Source organism: Cyanistes caeruleus, chromosome 1 (genome assembly GCF_971803275.1).
Source record: "Cyanistes caeruleus chromosome 1, bCyaCae1.hap1.1, whole genome shotgun sequence".
NCBI lineage: Eukaryota > Metazoa > Chordata > Aves > Passeriformes > Paridae > Cyanistes > Cyanistes caeruleus.
This window is the reverse complement of record NC_141701.1, coordinates 148,749,598-148,776,051: the sequence shown is the minus strand read 5'-3', so window position 1 is coordinate 148,776,051 and position 26,454 is coordinate 148,749,598. Positions and strand designations below refer to the sequence as shown.

The window sequence follows — 26,454 nt, the reverse complement described above, 5'->3', positions numbered from 1 at the left end:
GGGACCCATTACTACCCAGAGACTTCCCCCCAGAAGCTGGCTGGGTCTTGGCAGGAGGTTTTTGGCAGTGAATGTCTCAAACACACTGGACCTTACTTTGTTTATTTTGTAGGGCTGGAATTGCGTCTGTGTGTGGGGACCCGTGGGAGGGGACTCAGGCCTTGATTTCTGCTCCTGTGGCACTGGAGTGCAGTTCTTCAGCAGAAAGGAGAATAATCCCTGCAGTGCTGCAAGAGTTACACCTGGATCTGTACTCTTGCTATTCGTTAGATTTTGGTCTGGGAAAATCCTGTTGGGTCATGGATTTCACAGAATCCCAGAATGGTTTGGGTTGGAAGGGACCTTAAAGATCATCCAGTTCCACCTCCCATGCGTGCAGGGCCACCTTGCACAAGAGCAGGTAGCTCCAGACCCCATCCAGCACTTCCAGGGCCTTGGGCACTTCCAGGGATGGGACAGTCACTGTTTCTTTGGGCAGCCCTTTGCAGTGTCTCCCTTGTCACATGTGCTGTGTCATCAGAAGAAATAAGATCTAAGACAGGCCCTAATGAAGCCAATAATGCAGCTATTTGTCCTCGTTTTGGTTATGTAGCAGTGGGAGAGGTGCCAGATATTTATCTTACTTTGCAGCAGGGCTGCCAGCGCTTACAGAGCTTTCCTGCTGCAGCTCTGTAGAGCTTGGGGAGAGCAATTCAAATGCAGAGTCTGTTTAGATTTGAGTAATTCATTGAATGTGCTGGGGCTGGGCAGAAGGAGCCAAATGGGCTCGGCCCAAACTGATAGCGCTCAGCCAGGAGAGAGAAAAAGGCTTTTCAAATTGCTTGTGCCGTGGTACAGTACAGAACATAATACTTACTGTTTGTGCCAAAAGGGATTTTTAAAGCTATCAGGATAAACAACACACCCAGCTGTGCAGGTGTGACTGTCTTAGGCGCTGCTTTTCTCAGTGCACACAGCTGAGGGGGGTCCAGGAGGCACCCAGAGGGTTTTTGGTTAGAAATTGTTGTTTTTGTGTCCCTCTTTCCTGCAGTGCAAGTTACAACCCAGGTGGCAGGGGGCTGTTGTGTGGGGTCTGTGCAGACCCCTGAAGTGCAGAGGGGCACAGGCTGAGGTGGTGAGAGCAGTTTTGGGAGCAGGAGGCAGCTGGAGAGGAGGGATGCTGGGTGTCAGCAAGGCTCCCTCGGCTTGGAGCTTGTTATCTGCTGGGAGAGGAGCAGCAGCAGGAACTCAGGAGGCTCTCTAAGTGCTGGGGTATGTCTGTAAGTGTAGACTTAATGTGATCTAGCATTTATGTATCCTCGTGCCTGGGGTTTCCCATCTGAGCTGAGTGCAGTAAATGGGCTGGATCCGTCATTGCTCGGGGCTCCTGCCTGAGCTCATCGCTGCTTCTGTGCCCTGAGCCAAAGTGGGACCTCTGCTATTCCAGGTGCTGGTGCTGAGGCTCCTGCCTCCCTGGGGGATTAAATGTGCTCTGAAAGACTTGGCTTCCTTTACCAGCAGGGCTGTAAGGTCTCTCACCCCATCCCTGGGAGTGTCTTGGTGCATTGGGATAGTGAAAGGGATGGAGTCAGCTGATCCTTAAGGCCCCTTCCAACCCACACCATTCTAGGCTTCAGTGATCTGTTTAATGTAAATGGTGAAAATCTGGCTCTTCCACGCCAAGAGAGAAAAGGATGCAGAGCAGTGGGGATAGCACTGCATGATTATGTACTAAATACACAGCTCACCCTTGCCTCTGCATCAGTGCTGGAGGAAAACAGCAGGGTTTTTTTGCCAGATTGGGCAGAGACCAGCTGATCTGAAGTGTTCTGCATAAACAGCTTGGGCAGGAATGTAGGCTAAGAGAGGCTGGGGCTTGGGCAAGATGCAGAATTAGAATAATTTCTCTTGCCTCACGCCTGGATTCTCTCTTAAAATTAGCACAAAGGCACATGCTGAAGAAGTAAGCTATGGAAGAGTTTCAGCCTTCTTAATGGGGTCAGGTGCAATTCTTCTACTCCTTTTAGTCTGCCACTGTGTGTGGCTTTTGTTTGGGGATAACAGGAGTGGGGTTTGGAGGATAAATCCACATAGTTACAATTACCATCATTTTTGCTCCAGTAAGCAGCAAAAAATTACTGTACTGGTTTTGTTGGGCTTTTTTCCCCCTAATATAATTAAGGAAACAGTTTATTTTTAATGTTTCTAAACTTGTAGTTCTGAAGACACTGGTTATTTAATATCCCGTTACACAGCACTCAGTTATTCATGCTTTCTCATGCCTCCTCTGTGAAATAGCAAGTGGGCTGCTCTCCGTGCCACAGGATTGTCAGGAGTGGAAGCAAGGGCATTAAATCTTGTGCATTCCTTTAGTACAAAGTTTAGGATATTTCAGATAGGTCAAAAGTACTCCACGTTGTGAGTATTTGGAGAGGCAATTAAATGTGTCTGCAGCTGTTCCAACCTGCAGCTGAATTGTCAGTGTGGTGGAGGCATCTGGGAGCTTGTTTAAGACACCAAAATGCTTTTTAAAAAAATCCCCTCCTCTTAAAAATCTTTTTTAAAAATATTTTTTCTTATTAGCTGAATTTCTCAACAGGCAGTAAACTGTGGCTTTGTTCTAGGAAGGAATTGCTGGAAGTTCATCAAGTTTCACTGCTTTTATTTTTTGTCAAAACTGTAGTCACTTTATCATACAAAGCTTGCAGTTTCCTGTATCTTTTGTTTCATTCCTAATCTAGTTTTAGCTTTCTAAATATCATATTTCCAGGTGGGAATGTGCTGCTTTTAATGGTCTGGGAATGCTGAATGGATAAAATACTCATGACTCCAAAGTACAAGGTCAGAAGAGCTAGGATTGAATATTTTCCAGCTTATTTCTTGGGATCAGTTGAAAACACAGTTGATAAGAAAAAAAAAAAGGAGTTTGAAAAGGGAAGGAGAGATGCAGCACCAGCGCAATGTGAGATATTTTAGCAAATTATTAATGAGACTTTGCAATGTGCTTCTGTGGGGGATTTTTCCTTACTTCTTTACTAAGTGTGTAACAATAGATGCTCTGTTACAGCTTCAATTTTTTGTCAGAGATACCTGGCAGAGCTGCTGTTCTGCAGGTGACACTTCAATTGAACTGAAAACCCACAGTAGTTGATATTGCAATTACTTTAGATCTAAAATAGTTACAGAAGATGTGTAGGTCTTACTGAAAACGTAAATTGATCAAAATTCTTTCCAGCTTAACTGGTGAGGGTGGATTCAACAGCTTGAAGAAGAAGACAGCAAATAAAATTCCATTTTTCTCTCTGTAATAGGCATTTGTATTGCATGTCTATAAATATTGTAATTATCTTTAAAAAAGAATTTATGAAGAGTAATGCAAGATAAGGTAAAATCTGCTTCATGAAAGCTGAAGCTGGAGAAGAAATTACCTTGGCAACAGTTTCTCCAAGTGAGATTCTGTCCCAGCAGATACACTCCAGTGAAACCCAGACCTTTTCCTGAGAAATCCCTGCAACAAATAAGTTTATAATCAAAACCTGATGTTATTATTTTGCTCCCAGAAGGGCTGGATTTGAATAACCTGCTAAGTGATACTTGCTGTATGATGCCTGAAATTGATTTTAAGAGCATTTTTTGTTGTTAGAAACAGCTGTTACTAATGACTGAAGCACAGATAATACAGTGGTTCAGAGAAAGTCTCCTCTTCCAAATGAGTGGGATTCTTCTTTATTCCTTTATATCTGGGTTTAATAATATAGAGAAATTTAAAGAGGGCATGGAGGGATGGGGGAAACAGTCAGCACACCAAATAAATCCACATCTCTCTTTAAGTCAGTGTCTTTTTGAAGCTAAGCCACCTCTATTTTTCTTCCAAAGAAACAAGGTAAATATTTCATACATGGTCACACATTGTTCCCTGCTCCATTAAGAATCTTTCCCAGAACTTACATGATGTAAATGGCTTTGGTTCTGTAGAACATGACACCAGAAGCAGCATCTTTTTAGATGTGTATTTTCTCACAGGGTGAATGTTTTATGAGATCTGCACTCAATATCCACAAAATACCAGTGGGCTGGGAGAAATAAATGGGGTTTAGAAAGAGAAATCAAAGGAACTGCAGAAAAGATGTCCCAGTTTTATTTTTTGCTATTAGAGATGTATCTTTTGGGGAGCAAACTTTGGATGAGTGAATTTCCCTGGCAGGAATTAGACTTGTAGCCTGTCCCAAAAATATCCCCAGGGAGGGAATGAAAAATTCATAAGGCAAAATGGAGAAACAAAACTTTTCTTTGCAGAGGAGCACCCTTTAACATATTTTTGCAAGATGAATTTGTTAGAGAGGAGCTGTTCCTAGGAAAAAGAGAAGAAAGCTTGCAAAAATAGACTAATGCTTTGGATTTGATGTCTTGCTGAAGTATTTGCTGCAGAAAGTACCATAGAGAATGTTGCTGTCTCTATGGGAACATTTTTGGGCTATATTTAGGAAAATTAAATCGAGCTTATTCTCCTCAGATGAGCAAGGTTTTGATAAGGCTTTGGTTGGAGGTGTAGTGGTATTTTTGAGGGGTGAAAGTAGAGGAATTTCTTTGACCTTTGTGTTTGGTGAACCACTTGTCTTCCACTTTTCAAGTCAAAAAAAAGAACTAAAATTGTCACTTAAATTTGAGTCAACCTGTCTGTGGCAGGAGGCAGGAAGAAGCTCTGCTTAATTTCACAAGCTCAAGCTCTGAATTTGGTCACTGGGGGAAAAGAAAACCCTAATAAAATCCTTGTAAAGATCAGTGTATTAAATTGAACAGATTTGATGAGATAAGGAGCTGATTAGGGGTACCATGTCCAGCAATATTCTTTAGGTTTGGATCTGTCTTGAAAAGTCAATGATTGGGTAAAAGCTGTGTGTCAGGGTGGGTAGCTTGGTGTTTTAGACACTGTGTGATGCCTGTGGAGCACAGAAAAAGAGGTTTTTACAGCTCTTCAGTAACTTCATACTAATTTCATGACATAAATTCTTCAGGAAAATGTGGCCTGGGGCTGCAGAGGCTGTGTGTGTCCATGCCACATGCGAGTGTCCGTCCTTCTGTCTGCTCATACCCTGTGCAATAAGAAAACATTCTCCCAAAGGGCTTTTCTTTAGCTTGTTTATTCCTCCTTCTTGTAAAATCAGCATTAGTTCCAAGACTTTAATCATTATTATTACTATTATTATTATTGCTGTTATGCCAGCTGTGAGTTAATTAGTGTGTGGGGGTAGCAGTTACTGCCTGGGCTGTGTGACAGCTCCAGGTGCTGCCCATTGCTCGCCTGTTCCTGCTTTTTCCCCGAGTTTGAGCTGCTGGGGATGGAGCAAGTTGTTCTTCCCTGCCTTTCCCACCATGTCCCACGTCAGCAGAGGCCGGAGCAGAGCGGATGCTGGACATATTTCTGCTCTACAAACACGTGCTTGTTTACATTCGCTTCCCTGCCGCTCCGACTCGGATCCTCTCCCGATGCCCCGACTGACAAACGCCGAGATCCGGCCACTTTGACCCCGTGTGCTGCTCCTGCTCCCATTTGTTTGTTTCTCCTTGGTCTTCCTTCCCAAGTGTTTAACAAATCATTATTAAATATTTTCCAGATATTTTTTTTTTGATTTTTTTTTTTTCAAAGAGGCCGACCTTGGAGCGATTGGAAATTGAGATCCACAGACATCTGATCCGGTTGCTGTGTGTTACTGATAGTGGGAAACAAGCTGAGGAAAATGGAAATAAAACAATCTTTTTTGTTGTAAGCTGCTGCTAATATTTGGCAAACCCTCCTCAAGAGAAACCCTCTGCCATGGGTGCAGCAGCTCACAGAGCCTCAGCACTGCAGATTTTGCAGCTTTAAACTGCTGGATCTTTGCTGATCCAGCTTCACCAAACCGTGACGTTACACCAACACTGCAAATACATCAAATTCTTTTTATCAGCAGAAAAGGCTGGGTTGCATTCACAGGCCACATCTGCTGGTGAACTTTGTGCAGTGTGTTTTTTTTCTCTCTCTCTCTCTTTTACTAGAAGAAAGGTTTGTTTGTTGGCGGCTGCTCGGGGCGGGACAGGAATGTAATGCATGCACAGACTGCGCAGTATTTCCTGTTCAACTGCCGCTCCAAACCTCGGCGCTGGGAAAATATCCAGATCCAGCAGCTCCAACCTTGCTCAAACAGCAAAGAAACACTGCAGAGTCCAAAATGCTTTGTTTTTCACCAAAAAAAAAATAACCATTTCTAAAGTGAACCATCATGGTGCGCCGGTGCTGTAAATGTATCAGTCTGGGGCTGTTCCTCTGTAATATTTATCAGTTATTGAGCTAAGACAAAACCCTTGAATTGCTACAGGAGATGGCTCCATAATGCCACTGCAGAAAGTTCTGTTTATTTTGTGTCACAATACAGCCCCATAGCATTGCTTGCATACTTCAGTTAGCTTGGTTTTACCACCCAGCTACAAACCATGGCAATCCCATGGCACTGCATCTACTTTCTCATTATTTGCTGGATTTTACTTTGCCCTTAAACTGGTTTGAAGCATCGCTTTTGCACTGCATGAATTTCACTCGAGGAGTGAAAGATTTCAAGGCAAAAAGCTTGGAGCTGAATCACTTTTGCCAGTGCTGCAAACCTGGCCTTGAGTGTAGTGTGAAACGAGCGTAGTGTAGTGTCAGATGAGTGTGTTATTTCTTTTAATTTTTCATCTTTTTTTTTTTTAATCCCCTGAAGTGATTCTGGTCCTTTGTACATGTTTCAGACTATCAGCTGATGGAAGGGTGATTGTGGGGTGTGGCTACTTACTTATTTCATTTAATCATTTACTTTTTCTTTTTTTTTTAAGCAGATGTATATTTTGAGCATGTGTGTTCACAGGCTGCTCTGGAACCTACGAAGTGCTACAAAAAAAAAAGCAAATACTAGGAAAAGATTTTACTGTGAGCTGTGCATTAAAAATTGCTGTCTATCCTTGTAGTGCCTCTTTTAGTGTGTTCAGTAATTTTTCAGCCCTGTGTGAAAAGGAGGTGTGCACAGGTAAACCTTGAAGATTGGGGCACATCCATCCTGGTTGCTCCAAGGAGAGCACAGGCACGGCTGGATGGGCACATTCAGCTCTTCTTTAAGAGCTAAGTCCAGGTATTTATGTCAAAGGCAAAGGTTTGACAGCTCCCTGGCTCCTCAGCTGGGGGAGCTCCTGGAGGTGAGCATCTCCTAACTTCTCCTTTGTGTTCTCATCCATCCTCTGTCCCAGCAACTCTTTCAGTGGCAAGCAATGCAGGCACAAGAATGAAAGTGCTGCTTGTTAATTAGTTCCTTCCTGGATTACAGGAGCCCTACTTTTCAGTCCTTTGGAGATACAGATCTACACGTGCTGCTTCTTGGAATTGGAAGTGGTCTTGGTGTAGCCCTGTCAGCTTGTCAGGCACTGGAGCAGGGGAGGAGGCGGCCAAAGTCTGCTCTGTTTAATTTGAGCTTGAAGGTATTTTGCTCAGAACATGGTTCAGCAGGTTAATTGGGTTCTTAAAGCAGTATTTAACTTTTCAGCTTCGCTCTGAAATGTGGATGCCCCTGAAGCTGTGGATCTGCCTTCAGTCTTAGGGCTGAATAAATGCCAGAGTTGCTCTGACAGATGAATTTATTTTTACATGATCTTGCCTACTAGCAGCTCTCCTCACTTGTGGAATACTGCAGAAGATGTTTAAATCATGGCTTAAATGAGAAGCTGACACATATATGAAGGTTATACCATCATATATATATGTGTCCAGCCAACCACAGTGTGAAGGCTGAAGTACAGCAACAGCTTTAAGGTTTTGGAATTTGCCTTGAGATCCATCAGGTTCTTGTGCTGTTTTGAGCTTTTTCATGGTTTCTAATCCCTCCTTGTCATTTAAGAGGATTCTGTGTGCAGTTGGTGTTTTTAACATTTGCTGGCTACGTTTCATGAAGCATCACAGCCCTTACAGAGACAGAAGTGGAGTTCTCAGTCGTGTCTTTTAAAAGTGACTTTGGAATTTCACTACCTTTGATCCTTAAAATATGAGCATCCAATAGCCAACAGCAGATATTTAATCTACCCAGATTTGAGGACTGATAAATAATTTATACAGGGTGAAATAAGAGGGGGGTGGTGGTTTTAGCTTTAAGCTGCTGCAACAGAAACATTTCCAAAGCTTTGTTTGCTTTGGTAGAGTTCTTTTTCCTTCATACAGCTTTAGATGAATTGGTGGATGAATTAACATCCATCCTGATGATTTTTGTCCTAGGTACTATGTGAAGTAGTATTTCTAGAGGACTTTGGGAGCTATGGAAGTGAAACTGTAGTGCTCTGATACCCACTGGATAGCTTCTGTTAGAATAAGTAGGTAGAAGGATAAATTACAGGAAAAGCAGTTCTTGTGTAGCTATTTCATCCTAGCATACAGGTGCAACTCGAAAATTTGTTCTCCAGAGCATCATGGAATAATTTACTAAGAGTAATGCTCAGTTTTTTCCTAAAATTCCCTAAAAGCTCCTAAATCGTGTTGACTTTTTTTTCAGATCCAAGTGCACTGACCTAAAGAAATTATTTCAAAAATAAAAATGAGTTATTTTTCCCTCATGTCCCCACCTGCCTTATGTATTCAAGCATTTTTTCTTGTCCATAATTAATCAGCTCCATCCAAAGCAAACTACTAATGGAATGCTTGGGAAATAGGTTGGTGGAGAGGAAGAGTCAAATGTTTTGGAGAGATTTTTATTTCACTAAACTAGTCTGGGTTCCCTCCCTTCAAAGTAATCATTTCAGTGGAAAACCCAAAACCTTACTTTTACTTAACTGTGCTGCTGGGGGGAGAAAGATTGCCAGTTTCAGTTGAAATTAAGGTAATTCTGGGGTATAACATTGAATTTAAGCATTTAGCTGATTTAGCTTGGGCTATACATGCTTGAAGGTTAAACCAGTTGTGGGTGGTTGTTCCAGGTATGTGACAGTGCTTTTATTGCTGGATTTGCTGCAAAGTTTACACAGGAGTTGAAACCTTTTAATGATAAACTGCAAATGGCATTTTAAAACCAAAAGTTACAAGATCATCACATGCAGATTTGGCACCAAGTGTTGTAAAACAATTTCTGTCCTGGTCACATCACAAAAAGAGGAGCTGTGTCAGCAAGTTGATGATATTCTACTTAACTGTTTCTGTCTTGAGGTGTGTGGGATATAATATTTCATTTTTCTGAGAAGATCAGATACAACGTCTTAAGAAGTTGGAGAAATGAGACATTTCTGATCGTGTATGGATTATAAAACTGCTTCCTTTGAAGAAAGGCTTTGTTTAATATCACTTAATTCTGACTCTCCTCTTCCCATCCTGTGTTATAAACAAACTTATGCTGAGAGCTCACCATACCCACATGTTCATTTTATTGCATTTAACCGAGTTCATCTGTTAGCAGGGAAGTCTCCTCATTCCCCAGCTGATGTTATTTGGGAGAGCTGGATATTGCTTTCATTTAATTAGGAAAAGTTCAGCGTTAATTAGCTCACTCCTGGCTGCAGAGGGGTGGGATTGGAGCCTTCCAGTCACCCGAGGTGGCTGCACAAGAATCTGCTTTTGTAATTTCTCACCACTACAGCAAAATCTGATGGGGGAAGCCCTCAACTAAACTTTTGTAGAGTACAGTGCACAGGAGGAAAATCTTTTTCTTGGCTGTGTGACTTGTGCTGCTGCTGGAAGTGTCCTGGGGGGAGAGCAGCACAACCCTTCTGCCTCCAGAACCCTCTCTCCACAGCCCCTTCTGCCTCCTCTTTCCTTGGTGTGAAAGGACCCTGGAGAAGATGCTGTAAATTACTTCTATTAGCACCTCTTGTATTAATTTCTGTTATAACATTTGAGTTATTATATCTGTGTGTGTTAATACTTGTTGCTTGTTATGGCCTTTTTTCCCCTGTTCTCTTGTAAACCACCCAGTATAGCTCCATACCTCCCATTTAAGCTTATGTGATTGCAGTAATTTATTTTAAAACTTGCCTTTATCTTTCCTTGAGCCCCTCCCCAGCCTCAGCAGTTCTGTGGGTTTGTTAAGACTTGCCAGAAGACTTCCTTAAGCACAGCTCTGGGACTTTGGATTCCAGACAATTCAGGGATTAACACACCCTCAGACAGTGGGTGGCACAGGGGTCATGGGCACTGAGGCTTGTCCTTAGAGATGGCAGCTGGAAATTACAGGTGAGACCCTAAACTGGGGGCAGTCTGCACCAGAGTTACTTCCCTTCTAGATAGCAAGAGCTGTGCTCCTGTTTCTGACCCTGAGCTGCAAACAGTGTTTTATAAATTCAGGTAATTTGAAAAAGTGCTTCACTGAAGGCTCCTGCAGCCCACCAGGAGACCCCTGGTGAACTCTGCTCTTCAGTGTGGCCCTAAACCATGTGGAAAAGGAAGTAAACCTCTGGAAAAGAAAATAAAGTGATCAAAATTAGTGAGGGAAGAGGTGATGTATTTGTTGGTGCATGTAAATAGATGTATGTGCATCTGTATATAGATTTAAAACTTAACTGTGAAAAGTTGTAGGAAGGCAGCATGACTTTGAATGACTGGCCTTTAAAATAGCAGATGGAATTAAATGTAGATACATGTGACATTTTCTGCATGGGAAGATATAAGAATTCTTGATTTATATTTGCAGTGATGCCTGAAATCCCTACTAATGAAGAGATCTTGGTGTTATAATCAGATCTGAAAAATCACACTAGCCCAATGCTCACTTGTTGTAAACCTCAAGTAAGATATTAGGAATTATTAGAAAAGCAAGAGAACAGAGCATTGCGTGGCTGTATAAAGTCATGGTGGAATTTCTTCCTTTTATCCTGGATATTGTGTGTGCTTCCAGTCCCTCTCTTCCTGCTTCAAAAATACAAATCAGGGACTGCAGAAAGGTATGAAACAAGGATGCTCAGAGATCTGAAGCAGCTGAACTCTTGGCTGAGCTGTGGGTCTTCCTGCCATATGATACTTTGGGCTCTAAGAGTTGCTCTAGGATCAAAAAGTGATGGGGCAAAGCCATGGAGGAGGAATTTGAGGATTATTGCACAAACACATTTGGTGTGTTCAGGTGAGGAGGTCCTTAAACTGCACTTGGAATGAACCTGGAGTGGTGGGAGGGGAAAGCATCTCTCCAGCCTCACCCTGATCCTTTCCTCAACCCTCCTGCAGACACCTGCTGCTCTCAGGCTTCTCTGCTCTCACAGATAACATATTTTCACGTTGTGGGGTTGTTCTGCCTGGGCTTTTTTGGGACACAGTGTCGACGTGTTCCATGTGCAGGGTTTGAGATGTGAAACGTCACTGAAGTGTCCTCGGCACTGAGTGTGTCTGGGGAGGGTGTAGGAAATCAGCTCCAGAAACTGAGGTTGTAACTTCTAACAGATGGAGGGAGGAGAAAAGAAAATCTTAATTTTTTTTAAAATTTTTTTTTAATTCCATATGCTGGGTGCTGCTCAGACTTGCAGTTTGGATAACTCCGTTTCCCCTTCCATTATTGTTAGTACCTAGTCTCACCTATGAGCTTTGAAGGAATGCCAGGTTTTGTCCTCAGTAGTTTTTTTTTCCCTTAAAAATTTGCTGCCATCCAGAATGCCTAAATTTGTGTTGGTAATTCAACATCAATGCTCCTTTGCACCTCTGTAGTTGTTATATTTGTGCTGTCACTGCTCCAAGGAGAGCAAATCCAGCAGACAGCACATGGACTGCAGGTGGCTCAGGGTAACTAAAGGAAGGAGGAACTATTTTCCATGATGCACAGCACTGTCAGAGTTGCTAAAAAATGAGATATGGCTGCAAACATTTTCTGTGTGTGCAGTACTTGTATTTTAACGTAGTACTGCACATAAAGCCACCTGAGAATTTGTTCTGTACTGCATCCAAAATTATCGTTTATTAAGTCACTGTAAAGCCTCTGTAATAGTTTATTACAGAAAATCCTGTTAAAATGACATCTAAATTAGTGGAAAGACCTGTTTAAAAGAGCAGTGTGTTATGAATGGCAGAATTGTCAAGACTAAAAACCAACATGAAGGATTATTTTTCTGAGTAAAATGTTTCAATAAGTGAAAGGGAGTGGCCAGATTTCAAATGTATGGTTGGATCCAAGTATTCTTAGAAGGTTTGGACTAATTGGTATCTTTTGTCTAGAGATTTTTGAATGTTTATTTAGACAACTTACTCTCTCTTTCTGTAGTAAGTAGAAACCATACAAGTATTAGTTCTGGAGTGGTTTTGGTGTTCCCATTGATCTGTTGTGCAGCTGAGGCTGTGAGTTAGGAATTTAAGCACCCTGCTGTAATTGAAACCTGCATTCAAATGAGATCATTTGCCCTCATATTTTTAAGTAGAGGCTGAAAACAAACCAGAAATGATTAGCAAGGTTTCTTTGGCAGTGGCTGTAGGCAGCAGGACACGCAGCATTGTTCTTCCCGTTCTAATTTCAGCATATTTCAATTTTTAATGTCGGAAAGGCGTTCTCCTTGCCAGGATTATATTGCAACTAACTTGCTTGTGGTTGCAATATCATTTCTTCTGAGTGCTTTGAAAATGTCCTTCCCAACTGCCCAGGAATGCTTTGGGGATTTCTAAAGCTGTGTTGTTGCAAACAGAATATGACATTTTGAGAATTAGGTCTTTTACTGTAACTTGTAGCAGTGGTGGCCAGAGTTCCTCATGTGTTTTCTGTTTAACTGGAGTATTGATAAGTGGTGCTGGATCGGTTTCAGTTTGCAGATGTCTTTTAAAGTAATGAAACACTTCCTTAAGCACACAAATCTCTGCACACTTCTGACTTTATCCTGTTATTGGAGCGCTTTTTAAATCGGTGAAAGTCTATAAAACCCGTTTAGTTTTTGATATTGGTACACTTTGCTCTTAATAGCAATTAGTAACTGAACCTGGGCAGTGCTTACTGCCTTAAAGTGAAAAAGTATTTTGGTAAATATGGAAATGATGGGACTTCCTAAGAATTTCACTTACCCTCTGACTTTGAAATGATTGGGGTATAATTTCCTATCCCAAGTAGGAAAGAAATACTTCTAAATAAATATTATCTACAAGTATGATAATAGATGATTAAAGTATTTGGTGAACAAATGAAGCATTACTTAAAACATTCTAAAACTTTTCTCCAGCTCTTTTATTTTATTCTTTTTTACTTTAATGTGTGTTCAGGAGTTTTTTCCTTAGGGGAGCCCCTAGATGTTTTACATGCATTTCTTTTCTCTAAACTGTTGCTTGTAATTACAGTTTCCATTCTTTAAAAATGCTACACTTGCTTTCATTCAGCTGTATGTAATTTTTTTTACCACTTTAGGTTTTGGGGGTTTTTTTTATCCTGGTAGACCAGTAAGAAAGTCAAGGCCAGGGCTCCTGTTTCTTTAGTAGCATAAATAGTATATTCCTGCAGCCTCTGTGTTGTGTCTTCTGTGCTCCAGCAAATAGAACAAACAGCAATTGAGGAAACTCAGAAACATCTCACAGCTTTCCTTGACCCTTACAGGACTTCTGAATGTTCCACACAGGGTTGTGTAGATGTGCAGAAACACTACAGTAGGCATTTAGTGTGTCTCTGGTTTTTAAATCTCTTCAGCTTCCTCGGTCCAGACACAAATTTTAGCAGCCAGTTATTTTGTGTAATTACAGTATCCACCTTGGATGATACTGGGAAAGCTCTGTGTGTTGTCTCAGTGTGATTATGCAGTTCCAGGATGTCACTGCATGAGTCTGGCAAGGGAAAAAATGTGTTAAAAAAGAAGAAAAGGGGTCTCAGTATGCTGGAAAATCTCAGTAATCTTAAGACTTGATAAAGATTTCTGGATATAAAAACCCTACACCTTCAATTCAGTTGTTGTAATCTGGAAACCCAGATCTGTAGCACATGAATTTATTTTTTTGCTGTGTTTGTTGTTTTTTTTCCCCAGTGTCCCAATGTAATATCAGCTTGAAGAAGCAGAGGAGTCGAAGTATCTTTAGCACCTTATTCTGCTGCTTTCGTGACTACAATGTCGAGCCACCATCTACCAACAGCACCAGTGCTCTGCCTCCTTTGGTGGAGGAGAATGGAGGACTTCAGAAGGTCAGGATTTTGTCTTATTTTGCTGTCATGTGGGTGTTTTGTAAGCAAGGCTTAATTCTGCTTCCAAAGGTTTGTCCTTACAAATTTTCCGCGTGGGGAACAGCTGTGAGTTACAGGAAAAAAAATTTACTGGTTTGATGGTGGATTGCTAATACTGACTATTCATCTGTAATATAAAATTAATATTTCTGTTATGGGTGTTGGCACTCTACATTTCATAAGCAACCAACATTTAAAACCTGACTAAGACACTAAAAAAAAATGGAGACTTCTCATAAAATTTCAGCTGCTGAGTTGTCCACAGCTTTGGTTCCCTTTCCTGGTTCCAGGAAGGTTAAAATGTGTCCCACTGGAGCATGGTGGAACCTTCTGAGCATGACTTCAAAGGGTTTTCAGTGATATAAAAACAAATTAAAAAAAAAATATTATTTAGACTTTTTTTTTTTTAAGCAGTTCACTTACATTTAATACATGCTGAGTCCAGGGATAACAGCTTTTGGCCATTTTTCCAGATTATTAAGTTTGGCTTAATGAATCAAATGGATGTAGATGTTAGATGCAAATACAGATAGAATACAATCAGTGCAACAAATTTGTATGTTCTTTATAAAGATAACACTGAGAGCATTTGTGTTATGAACTGAAGAATTTCAGTTCAATATGGCAAACATAGGAATGCCAAATTTTCCACACAGTTTCCAGGACTCTGAGATTGCAAATACAGGTTAACCCAAGGTGGAGAATAATGGCAGAAATGGAAATGTCTCCATGGGTTTTTTTATCCTTCTGCTTTCCACACAATTTTTCATGTCTGATGCAGCTGATTCCTTTCTTCCCTCCTCCAGTCCATTTTATTCTGGTTTGAATTTTGCTGGCTGTGTTTGAATTCTGAAAAGCTCAGGAGAAAGAGCAAGGAACTGTTTGATGGGAGAGAGGGAAGGAGAGCAGATGAAAGTGATGGGAGATTTCGAGTAGGTGTGGAGGTGAAGTCTGAGCTGTAACAGTTCCTGCTGAAACTGCTCTCACAGAGGTAAAATGCACTGAAAATCCTGCCAAGAGGAGGGATTGTACATGTATTTTTAGGCTTCTTCTGCTAGCCAAGGTACATTTGGAGTGAAAGGAGGGAAATCTAGCCTGGATGTGCTGAAGGGAAAGCTGAGGAGTGTGTAGCATGTATGCACACATTCATCTAAGGAAAAAACGGGATGGGAAGCTACTAAAATTTCCTTTCCATTATGCTGGGGAATGGAAAGGAGGCAGAAGTGAGGCTACTGGCAAAATTACAGCTGACAGAAAATGGGACTTCAGTACAAACTGAAACATAAAACCAGGTTTGTTTTTTCTGTAGAAAAACGTGAGTTACAATGGTCTGGAGTCAGTAATGTCCAGATTGCATTTTACAAAGCAATTTCTTTCTAAATATATCTTATGCCTTGAGAGATTGCATGTGTGTCCACACAAGTTCTCATCCTCACTCTGTGCTGCCTCAGTGAGCAGTTCTGGGGTTGTGCAGTACTTGTACACAAGACCAGGACATTAATCACAGCATTCCTAAAACTACCAGATCAAAACTTGCAAGATTTAAAAAAATTCAAAAATACATTGAAGAGAATCTAATTAAAGAGTGTGCTCTTCAACTGAATGAAAAGCACTCAGTTATTCATATATTTTTAGAAGAATTCAATATATCTAAACTTTTAGGTGGTTCTTGAGGTTAAAAAGGTCTGTGACATTGCTATTTTAAATGCAGTGTTAAAGATTAATAAGCTCTATATGTGTTTATACTGTTTTTATTTTGAGTGCTAACACAGTATAAGTAGAAAAATCTTCTAAGGAAATAAAACCAGCATTGAAGAGTTGAATATGTTTGAATATTGTTACACTGTCAGACTGGTGGTTTTTATCAGGAGAGCTGTTTCAGAGCTGTGGAGGCTGCTTGAATTTGGTGGAGTTTACATTGAGCATCTTGTCTAGATTCAGAAATAAGTAAGGTGGGGGAAACAACAGTGGGCCTTGGATTCTAAATTGGTGAAATAAAATGTCCAGGAATGACAAAATTGCCTCCCAGGAAAGAAAATAAAACCTGACAACCCACTGCTTAAATTCCTCTGCTGTTTCATTAAAGCTCTTTTTTTGCATTAGTTTCACTGCCAGGTAGGAATTGCTTCAATTCTGTTAAGCTGCTGCTCAGATTGTCACTTAGTTAAATCTGCTCTCTCTTTTATGCTTTACTAATTATTTTTCACAGCACAGTTCACTTCTGGCTGGGCCCAGTCAGTTCATGTGTTGTGACCCTTTCCTTAAAAATGGACAGGGAAAATTGCACAATAATGTCAAGCAGTTACCACTAGAAATGAGTATAAAATGGCTTGGATGTACTTCCCTTATGTCTTTGCTGTTCAGTGGAGTCAGTACATGAAAACTGGTGATAAAGACTTCAGAGGAAGGAAAGGAATGAGGGAAGCTTCTGCTGGCTTCACTGGAATTCAGTGTTTTGTGTTGCTTCTGGCACATTCTGAAGCTGATGTGATAAGCCAACTTCCTTCTAATTAGGAATCTTGATTTTTGTAAATGCTGACCTGTTCAAAAGGAGGGAAAGCGGGGGAGGGTATTTTATGAAGTAGTTGAAAACACAGCACTGAAATTCAGAGTAATTGTGATGTGTGAGACAATTCTTATTGTTACCACTGTTTGGCTTTAGTAGAAAAAAAATGAAATCAGTGCTTCAGATTAATCAGTGCTTCATGATGTGACTTGATGGTGCTTGACACATCAAGTGCTCTGTCACTTCTTCATGGGATTGGAAGAAACACCAAACTGAGCGTGGTTTTGATTAAACAGTTATTTTCAGTGCTGAATTCTATTCTGTAAGTGGGGGGGAGAAAAAAAGCCCAAAAACTTCTTTGAAGTATTGAGTTCACTTTTAAACCTTCTACTCACAGAGCAGCTGCTTGTCCAAGTGTGACTCTAATACTGGTAATGAATGGTCCATTCTGTCTCTTAAAGTTCCAATACAACATTTTTTTCAATAATAACTTGTATTTACTGAAACTGTGGCATATTTGTTTTCCTTCAAATGCAGCAGCTATTCAGCACAGCAGAAGATGCATTGTAAGATGTGATATCTGTGACAATGGGTATATCAGCCTGCCTGCAGCTCGGATGCTGAGCCAGATGTGCCACTGGGAGCACAAAATATTCAGCCTCATGAACTCCTTCATAATTTTTTCCTGCCTTCTCAGCAGCAGGCAGCTCCCCAACACCTTCCAGCCACTTTTTTTTCTTTTCTTTAGAGTGTTGGGAGAGAGAATTGTATTTTGTTTTCTTCAAGATAAATTCAGATCTCAATTTTCATTCTTCAGTTAGCAACTTGACCCAATTTTTGTATTTTCTGGATGTAAGTTTTTTCTTCTGGGTAAGTTTGTTACCTGACTTTTGAGGTGTTTGTGGATACAGATTTGATTCATTCAGGCATGAAGGGGCATCCAGATAAAGGTGAGAAAAGCAAGGTACAAACTCTTTTTTCCCTTTGCTTTCAGTTGTGCTGGGTGAGGGAGCCCTGACAAGTCTGTGGGCACTTTGCCATTTCACTCCTAACCCACTTCCACTGGAGTCATCCTGGCTTTTGTTTCACAGCGAGATCCAGACCAGGCAGATGGCTCCAGATGATGAGATGAAGCATGAATGAGGAAAAGGATTCTCATACTTGTTGGGTTAGAGGAGAAGCTCTTGATCCCCAGTTAACAGACAAGAAGACAGAATTAGGAGGAGGGTTTTTCTGGGGGCAGCAGCTGCTCCCTCTGCTTTTCCTGTCACTGAATTTCCACCTCACTCCAGAAGCTGGGGTTCCTCCTCCCTGTGCATGATGCCATCATGTCCCAGGTGATGCTGGCAAGCTGTGCAGATGCCCTGTGGCTGTGTCTCCAGCGCTCTTCTCTGCTTCAGGGATCTCTGTTTATACCACAGCACAGGGAAAGGGATCTTCTCTCTGTCCCACATGAATATGGCCCAGCAAAATGAGGAGAACAGCTTGTAGGGAGCAGTTCTTGAGGACAAAGAGGAGTCTGCTTCATGCTGGAGACCTGGAGGTGCAGCAGGAGTGTGGGCTCTGGGATGAGGACATCATTAATGACAGGCTTTCTGAGCAGACATGGAAATCACTCTCCAGTGTGGAGGAAGACAGTTGAGATTGATGTAAAACATTGTGCTTTTTCTCCTGCTTAACCTTTGCTGATTGGAGCAGGAAAATTCCACGGGTTTGGCTTTGTTGGTCACCATCAAGGTGTGGTGTGGAAGGTGTGCTTAGAAAACAAGATCTCCTCTCCACACCTGTGCTTGGTTCCTCTCTTTGCCCACTCCTTCTGACCCTCTCTGCCTCCCAAAAAGTCTTCTTTATTAAGAGACAGCTTGAGAGTTTGTCAAATCACTCAAGTGTCAAATAATAACTGTACTACTGCTTTTAAAGAACCTGTCATGGTCTAGAGCAAGCTTGGTACTAAAGAAACTAATAGGATAAATCTGTTATTTTGGTCAGCTTCTTCTCTAAAGTGAAACAGCTCTTTATTTTTATCTTTGAGTACAGACTGTTGTGAACAAAAGCAAAATAGTGTGGCCTGTCACTTGGTGTTCATTGAGGCCACACATGACCATAGACAGTGTTAGTGAGGAACACAGTGCTGGAAATTGTTGTTTCAAACTAACAATTATGCAGCTAAAGGAAAAGCTAGGATTTATCATTCCATCTGTATATAGCATGGAAAAAATAAAACCTGTGGGGGAAAAAAAAAAAAACCTGATTTCAATAGCTGGGGACAAATCAGTTCCTGGGTTGTCTTAGGGATACAATAGGGAAATTTTGGCATTCTAGGAACAGCTTTGTTCTGTTACCAACATCAGGAGCTCGTGGAAAGCCTTCAACAAATGCGGTCATCCGTCATCTCTTTCAAATGATGCTGTTTGACCCATTTCCCTTCCTGTTCCAAGGCTTTAGGAAATGAGGCAGGACACTTGTAAGAAGTTTCCCAGAGCAGGCTTGTTTTTAAGAAGCATTTGCCTGTTCCTGAACACTTTTGCTTTCCCAGCAGACTCTTGCACTTCTTTCTGCTTGTTTTTCCTGTTCTCATCACTCTTACTGCTGTTTTGATCTTTGCATAGGTATTTCTAGGGTTCCTTGTAAGAAATTAGCTTGTTTCCCCTTTTTTTTTTAAATTTAATTTAAGAAATTCTGTGAGAAAAATTAGGCAAACAATAATGCAAGTCCTTTAGCAACTTTGGTTTTAAGTTCCCATGAAAGTCAGTTCCACTAATGTCCAAGCGACATTAACATACTGAATTACATTTTTTTTCTATTCTTATTGCTATTACCCTGAGGAAAACTTGGATTCTTACCAACTTTTGTTTTTCTAGAAATCAGGTACTTTTTACTAGTGCCAAGTTTTTGATAGTTCATGGCAGTTGCTGCTTTCTAGTTGCTCTTTCAGCTTCTCAGGATTTGGGGCAAACTTCAGTAAAAATTTCTGCTGAGCAGCACTTTAAAAATAATACAGAATTATTTCTGTTTGTCAGTGATGTGTCAACACTGGTAGACTTGAAAACAAACAAGCAGGAGGCTCCTTCAGCTGGAAGAGGCTGTTCCAGTGTTGAAAACAGCCCTTTCAATAGTTCCTCTGCTGGAGATCAGAGCCTGTGTTGTCCAAATAGCAAAGAATAAAATCATCTACCCAAGCAACATCTATGCTAGAAGGATCAGCTTCCCTTTTTTTTTTTTTTTTTTTTATGTGCTGTGCCCACCAGAAAACAAAGTTGGTTTTGAAGGATTAGAGAGATTTGAAAATAGAGCTCCAGCTTCAAAAATTACACATTTGAGTGAGAGTTTGAGTGAGAGTTACACATTCCAGCCAGACTTTGTGCATTTTGGAGCTGTCCTTGTTTCTGGATGTCCGAGGATGAGAAGGAAAGGTCAGGTTGGCCAAGAATTTCCTGCCTTCTCCCAAGTGTAGTGCAAAAGTGAGGCCACAGGAACAGCACAGGTACTGCTGGATGAGGAAAGTGGGATTCCTCGGCTCAGGACACCATCGTGTCCTTCTCAGACATTTTGCTGTTTCCTAAGTGAAAATGCTGTTTTTTCAAATGAAGTTGAGTTCAAGGAGTGGAGTTCTGCCCTGCTGCCAGGCTCTGGCTCAGTCTCTTGCTGCTGCAGTGAAAATTGACAAATATACCCATCAGCAGATCTTAAAGCTGAAAAAGTTCCAGTAAATACAGGTACTTTCTTTTTGCCATCTCTTCTTAATCATAGCATGGGTTTTATCAGTCCAGTCTCCTAAAAATCATAAATGCCAGTATACTAACAGATCATTTCAGCAACTAAAATGCAAAATCCTGTTTTTATTTTTTTTTTTTTTTTACCCTGGTTTCTTGAATACTTTGAACTTTTGGTTTAAAAATGTTTTGAGTGCTACATTTACTGCTCCAGACCTTTGTTCTACCCTTTAAAAGCCATTACCTTTACAGTGATTTTTTTTTTTCTTTTTCCCCAGGGTGACCAGATGCAGGTCATGCCTATACCAAGTGTATGTATTTTTATCCCTTTTTCTTTTAATAATTTTCATGACTTTTGCTTTGATTCATTTTATGTTGCAGTCTAACAGGTCTGTTTTGTGTTGCATGTTAACAAAAAGGATTTTGTGTTCTGTCTGTATTGTTGTATCCCCAGAGGTGAACTGAGCTGCATGTCTTCTACAGGGACTGAAAGAAGAGTTTGGGTTTTAGCTGGGTTTCATCTGAGTTTTTAGCATTTTGAAAACACATGAAGTAGTCTGAAAGTTATTTATTTTAATAGAGGCAAAAGGTGACTCATCATCACTATGTGAGACACAAAGACCTTTTCCTTTCATTTTCCCCTATATTCCAGTTGAAAAGAAGAGTTGGAAACTGCATAATTTATTTGAAATAAGTCACGTTAAGAAAACAGAGCACACTGACTATTGCTCATTACTGCACTTGTTTGAGATGATGCTCTTGGTATCAGCTGCTGCTTTATGGGCCTTAATATTTCTGTTTATCTTCCCTGGATTAAACCTGGAATGCTGTTTGGCATCTGAATTATTTTTCAAAGCTAAATAAAAGGAAGAAAAAAACCCAAGTCCTTCAAAGTGAAGCTTTTAATTTAATTAGTTTTAACCTTTTTTGGTCAAAAAGCTGCTCTTGTTTTTTACAAGGATGAAGGCTTTGTAAAGCTGAAAGGATTTTTTTTTTTTTTTTTGAGCTCCTTTGCTGTTTACAATACTTCATCATTGCAGAGTTTCCCAGAAAATAGCAGTGCTGATGTGTGGAGATAATGACCCAGCCCTCTTGTCTGAGATATTTGGTAGCCTTTAAAGACCTGGATATTCCCCAAGATGCCATTCTTTTTCTTCTTTCCCTTCCTTCTCATGTAGCCCAGCATTCCAAAACCTGCTGTAAGAAGCCCCCCTGTCTGTGCAGCAGTGCCAGGAGATCCCTGTGACTGCACATCTTCCCTCTCCCAGCAGTTTTTCTTGGATTTGAGACCTGTTGGAAATTCCTCTTCATTGCTTCCCTGTTGTTTCTGACATGGCTCCTGCATGGTGTGTATGCAGACAGGCATGGACATGCATGGGATTTGTATTCCTGCGAGTCTAGGAATAGAAAACCTCAAATGTAAATCAGAAAATACTGATTTTTCAAACTACTTTTCTTTTTTACATACCTGCCAAATTCTGTTAGGTGACTGTAGTTGCTCCACTAGGAATTGTTGGAACATGAAACATGTTCTGGCTGTGCTCTGGCCTGGAATGAAAACCTTTCCCATGAGTGACTGTAGCTACCAACAGAGTAAGAATTCAAACAGAACAAAATTTTGGAAGGATAAATGACTAGAACTTTGACAGGTACAGAAATTAAATCAGGTGCTTTGTTAGAGCACTGTCTTTGCAATGTTAAAGCAGTGCTCTGTTAGATTTGGGCAGTGGTAGGAAAAATTAATGATTCAAGAAGGGATATCTATTTTTTTTTCCTCCTTTTTTTTTTTTAAGCTCAGCTGTAATTTTGCAAACATCCATTCCCAGCATTAACAAGGCAGTAAAATTAACATATCCCTGCAGTCATGATGTAGAGTTCTGAGGGAGCAGGTGACTTTAAACACTCCATCCCCTTGTCCAGTGCCATCTGATGCTTCTCCTGGCAGCAGGACAGGGGAGAGTGGCTGGGCAGCTGTGGCCCTTGGGCACTGGTGTGACATTTCCTCCCCAGTATCAAAGTGCTGCTGGCTCTCTGGAACCAGAATCATCATCTAAATAAAGACACGAGGGAGCTGCACATGCAGGAAGTGCTGGGAAGGAAAAATGCAGGAAATGTTAGGAAAAACACCTGAAATTAAAGTGTTGCTCTGCTGGTCTTAGGAGGGGTGTTGGTCCTGAGCATTGGTTTGCTCCAAGACAACTCTGATTTTGTGTTTCAGACCCATTAAGGCAGAAATTCTTGATTCTCTGCTACCTAGGGATGAGAACTGGGCTGTGTGAACTGCAGTGTCCTGTACAGACCAGGAGAAAAATCTTCCAAAGAGACAGAGCTTGGACACAATTAAGTGGACTTGTTGCAAATGCCATCAGTTCAAGTGTTTAGAGATTTCCTGAGTGACTCTAAAAAGAGCTCTGCCCACTCCCCACTTTCAAATTGAAGCCTCCAGTCAAAATACAAGGATTTCTGGAGCTTTATTGTGCTTTTTTTATCGTGTGTGAAACCTGGCAGTGTGCTGAGGTCACCTGTTTGAAAGCTTCCATTGCTTTATGTGCATTTTGCATTGCTTTTATTTGCATTTGTGTGTGCAGTTCAGTGAAATGGATCTTCTGCTCGATCAGATTTGTCCTGTATTAATTGCACTGAATTTAAAAGCTTGACTTAATATGAATTTTCTCTTGGTTATTGATAAAGACGACAGCTAAACAAGAAATATTCCAGCTTCTAGTTAGGTTTTTCAGAAAATAGAAACAGCATTACTTTGAGTTTTTTTAAATATGAACTTTACCATGTTTGTAGTTCATATTTTGAAACTGTTTCCAGATAAGGCATAGGTTAAACAGCAGCAAAACTGATTATTTTCTTAATACTGCAAAATTTATTATTTTGAGGGCTGAAATAACCACAAAATTTTAAAAAGCCAAACCCAAAACATTCCCAGCTGATGTATATTGATAGACCTCATTAAAAATCTGTTAAATGTAGCTCAGGATGCCCAAGTTTTCATGGATTTTATTCAGATTTGTTTGGAAAAGGAGTATGGTAGAGAAATCATAAAATCATACAATGGTTTGGGTTGGAAGGAACTTTAAAATATTATCTCATCCCAACCCCCAAATCAAAGCAGACCCATAGCAGCTTCACTATTTTATATTATTTTGAATTAAGAAGTTGATGGAAGTACAAAGCTACGCTCATGCAACATCTTAAATGAGATGTTGTCAAACTTCTCCTAAACCACTCTTAAATGAGTTGGAGTGTCCACTTCCTTTGTTCAGCTTAAAATTCCACTGTTAACCAGTGGTATCAAAATTATCCCTCAGAATCCCTGCAGAAGTTAAATCTCAGCACAGGGATATTGGGGTTTTTTTCCACTTGTCCTCACCTACATTAGCTAAATCCTTATTATAACTTTTTTCTAGAAGAAATTTTGGGAACTGCCTGTTCCACAGGAGGAGCTGGCATCTTCTGGCAGCTGTGTTTTAAGTAGGAATAATTTACCTTCTGTAAGAGTATATTTCTGCACATAACTGCTGGGAGAAGCTGTTAGCCCTGCAGAGTGCAGCCCAGAGCGTGAGGAGGACACAAACACTGAATTAATGTGCTGCACTTGGGCTTGACAGCACTGCCAGGACAGAGAGGCAAAAAAAAAAAAAAAAAAAAGGCTTATTAATTCTGATACCTATCTCTGTGGGAAGTACAGGCCTACAGGGAGGAAAGCTGATGATTGTTCTATACAGTGAATTTCTGCAAGATTTGTGTTGACCAGCTGTTTATGCTTCAACCAGAAGTCCTGTTCTCTTGCCGCCACCATCCCCTTTTTTTTTGTTTTGTTTTCTTAGGGAATATACTATTTCCACGGGACTGAAGCAGTGCAGCAGTCGTTTCACTACAAGGTCTGTTGAGCTGATCAGCAGAAATGCATAAATCCCAAACAGTGACTAGTTTAACTTGTGTGCAGTTTGTGTCTTGTTGGAATTGAAGAGCAAACCAGTGAGATACCACGTGTAATTTTTCTGCTGAGTTCTGTGGAAGTCTCCAGCCTTTTTGGGGGAGTGTTGCATAGTAAATATGAGTTGCTGTTAGCCACAATTAAATATTCTTAATCATCTCAGGTGTCTTTAAACTGGTGTGTGTTAAAAAAATATAGAAGGCATTATCAAACTTCCACATTATTAAACTTCCACAGCTATTCACTGTTAACTGTGATGGAAATCTGGTATTTAGAACTCTTTGTGGGGATGTCTCCATTAGTGAGAAAATTAAAACACAATGTTGAGTAATGCTTGTTTCTGCCTAAAAGCTTTGCTACCCTTGACAGGTGGAAATTGCTTTAGATCAGAAAGCTGGAACAACAAAACAAATGGGCTGGTACTTTGCATACAAATCCTTTCAAGTTCCTAAAAGCCTCAAAAACGCCACCCTTGCTCCCAAGTCCTTCACCAGCTATTTAGCAGCCTCACAACTTGTAGTGACTTCAGCTTCAGAATAATTTCCTTATCCCCATTATCAGAGGGTGAATTCTCTCACAGTTGAGGGCGACAGCATTGCAATTTGTGAAATGGAAAATTTGTTTCTTCTGACCTTCAGAAGGTGTGAATTGAAGGAAAGAGGATCAGATTGAACTCGGGATGCCAAAGCTTGTGGGAGAGTTGGTTGTGCCCTTGCTAGATGAAGTTAGGTCAGTAATTGCACACGATCTCCTAAAGTGCTGAGAAGGGAGAGGAGCTCCAGCAGTAACCAGAATCCCTGTGCAGGTACCACAGGTAAACTGTGCCTTTCCCAGCCACTGCTTTTGAGACAGAAGAGGTGAAAAGAACAGTCATGGGTCTCCTTACTGTGCATTCAGGGAATTTGGGCTCTCAGAGATGAAAGATCCTGCATTTTGTGAGTCCATTCTTTCCTTGCAACAGTTTCCAGCTAAAAAATTAAGATACCTGTGGTAAGACAGTGCTGATATTTTTCATATGTGTATTTTTATATGGAAGAATATATATTTCCATAGATATAGGTATTTTCAGTTTGATAAGGAATTCACATTACAGAAGGAATTTCTGGCTTTGAACTGCTTGTGCAGATTAATGTGGTCAAAAATTCAGAGGAGATAAGGTTTGAGTACAACAATAAACTGAACTATTAATTTTTTTAAAACAGAATATTTAAGATTTCTTGGGATGTTCCTGCCTTTTTTTCATCTTCGAAGACAAGAAGTATTAGAACATGGGTTCTGAAGATCATTGTTTTTAAATGGGTTGGATTTTTATTTCAACAAGCTTTTCATTTATTTAGGTTGTAAGTTTGGATCCTTCTTAAGCTGAAGGACTGAGGTGGGGTGCTAAATACCTTTTAGGCTTTGAATAGGAGGGAGAAACAGAAATTCTTTACCTCTGTTTCTAGCTGCCAACAAGCAGAGGTGGAGCTGAAGCAGCTGTGGGGCTGTCCATACCCTAGCCAGGGTGCTGTATAAATTTCAGCCTGGTCAGGTGTCTGTGGTGGGTGGATTAGGCTTTGGGCAGGAGCTGTTTTAATTAATTAACTGTCAGATGTGTGCTGAGAGGAAATGCACTGAGACAAGGGGGTGGTAGGCAGGGCAGCTTCCAGCTGGGTGGGAACTCTTGTCAATGTTAATTGTAAGGAACTACATCAACTTCAGTGAACACTCCTAAAAATCCCAAAAAACCTCCTTTCTTAACACCTAATTTAAATCCAGAATCTGATCTGTTAGGTGCTTTATTTAAAGAGCTCATTAGGCCTCATTGGCCAGTATCTATCAAGATCTGGCCATATCTGTCAGGGTGACATTTGAATTCAGGCAGTGGTTGATAATCTGTCCTGGCTGCTGGAGGGTGTCCAGAGGTGTCTGCCTCACCTTGTCACCCCTGCCTGCACAGGGATGGCCTCAGATCTCTGCCAGCACCTCTGCAAAGGGCCACAGGAAAGATAAATGATGAATCCTTACCAGAGTGACAGTGAACAGATAAAAAAATAGGAAAAGAATGGAGTTAGAGTTGTGTATCCAAGTCTAAATTAATTTAATTTCCTCTCAGTCTTGAATTTCTCCCTATAGATGCTTTTCTAAACAGCTAATCCTTTTCCTTCATAAAAAAAAGAATCT

At 40.7% G+C, this 26,454-nt stretch overlaps 1 protein-coding gene across 10 annotated transcripts in view; it reads left to right on the top strand.

The window, feature by feature from the left end:
• The window catches only part of CTDSPL (CTD small phosphatase like), a 77,529-nt gene that overhangs the window by 31,762 nt on the left and 19,313 nt on the right, over window positions 1–26,454 (top strand). For 3 of the 10 annotated variants that reach the window (XM_023921999.2, XM_023922000.2, XM_023922002.2), the window contains exons 2-4: window positions 13,930–14,084; window positions 20,621–20,653; window positions 24,182–24,235. In XM_023921999.2, coding sequence (XP_023777767.1) covers window positions 13,930–14,084; window positions 20,621–20,653; window positions 24,182–24,235 — 242 coding nt within the window. The remainder of the gene's footprint in view (window positions 1–13,929; window positions 14,085–20,620; window positions 20,654–24,181; window positions 24,236–26,454) is intronic. The other 7 variants (XM_023922003.2, XM_086866621.1, XM_086866626.1 and 4 more) reach the window with 3 other exon arrangements.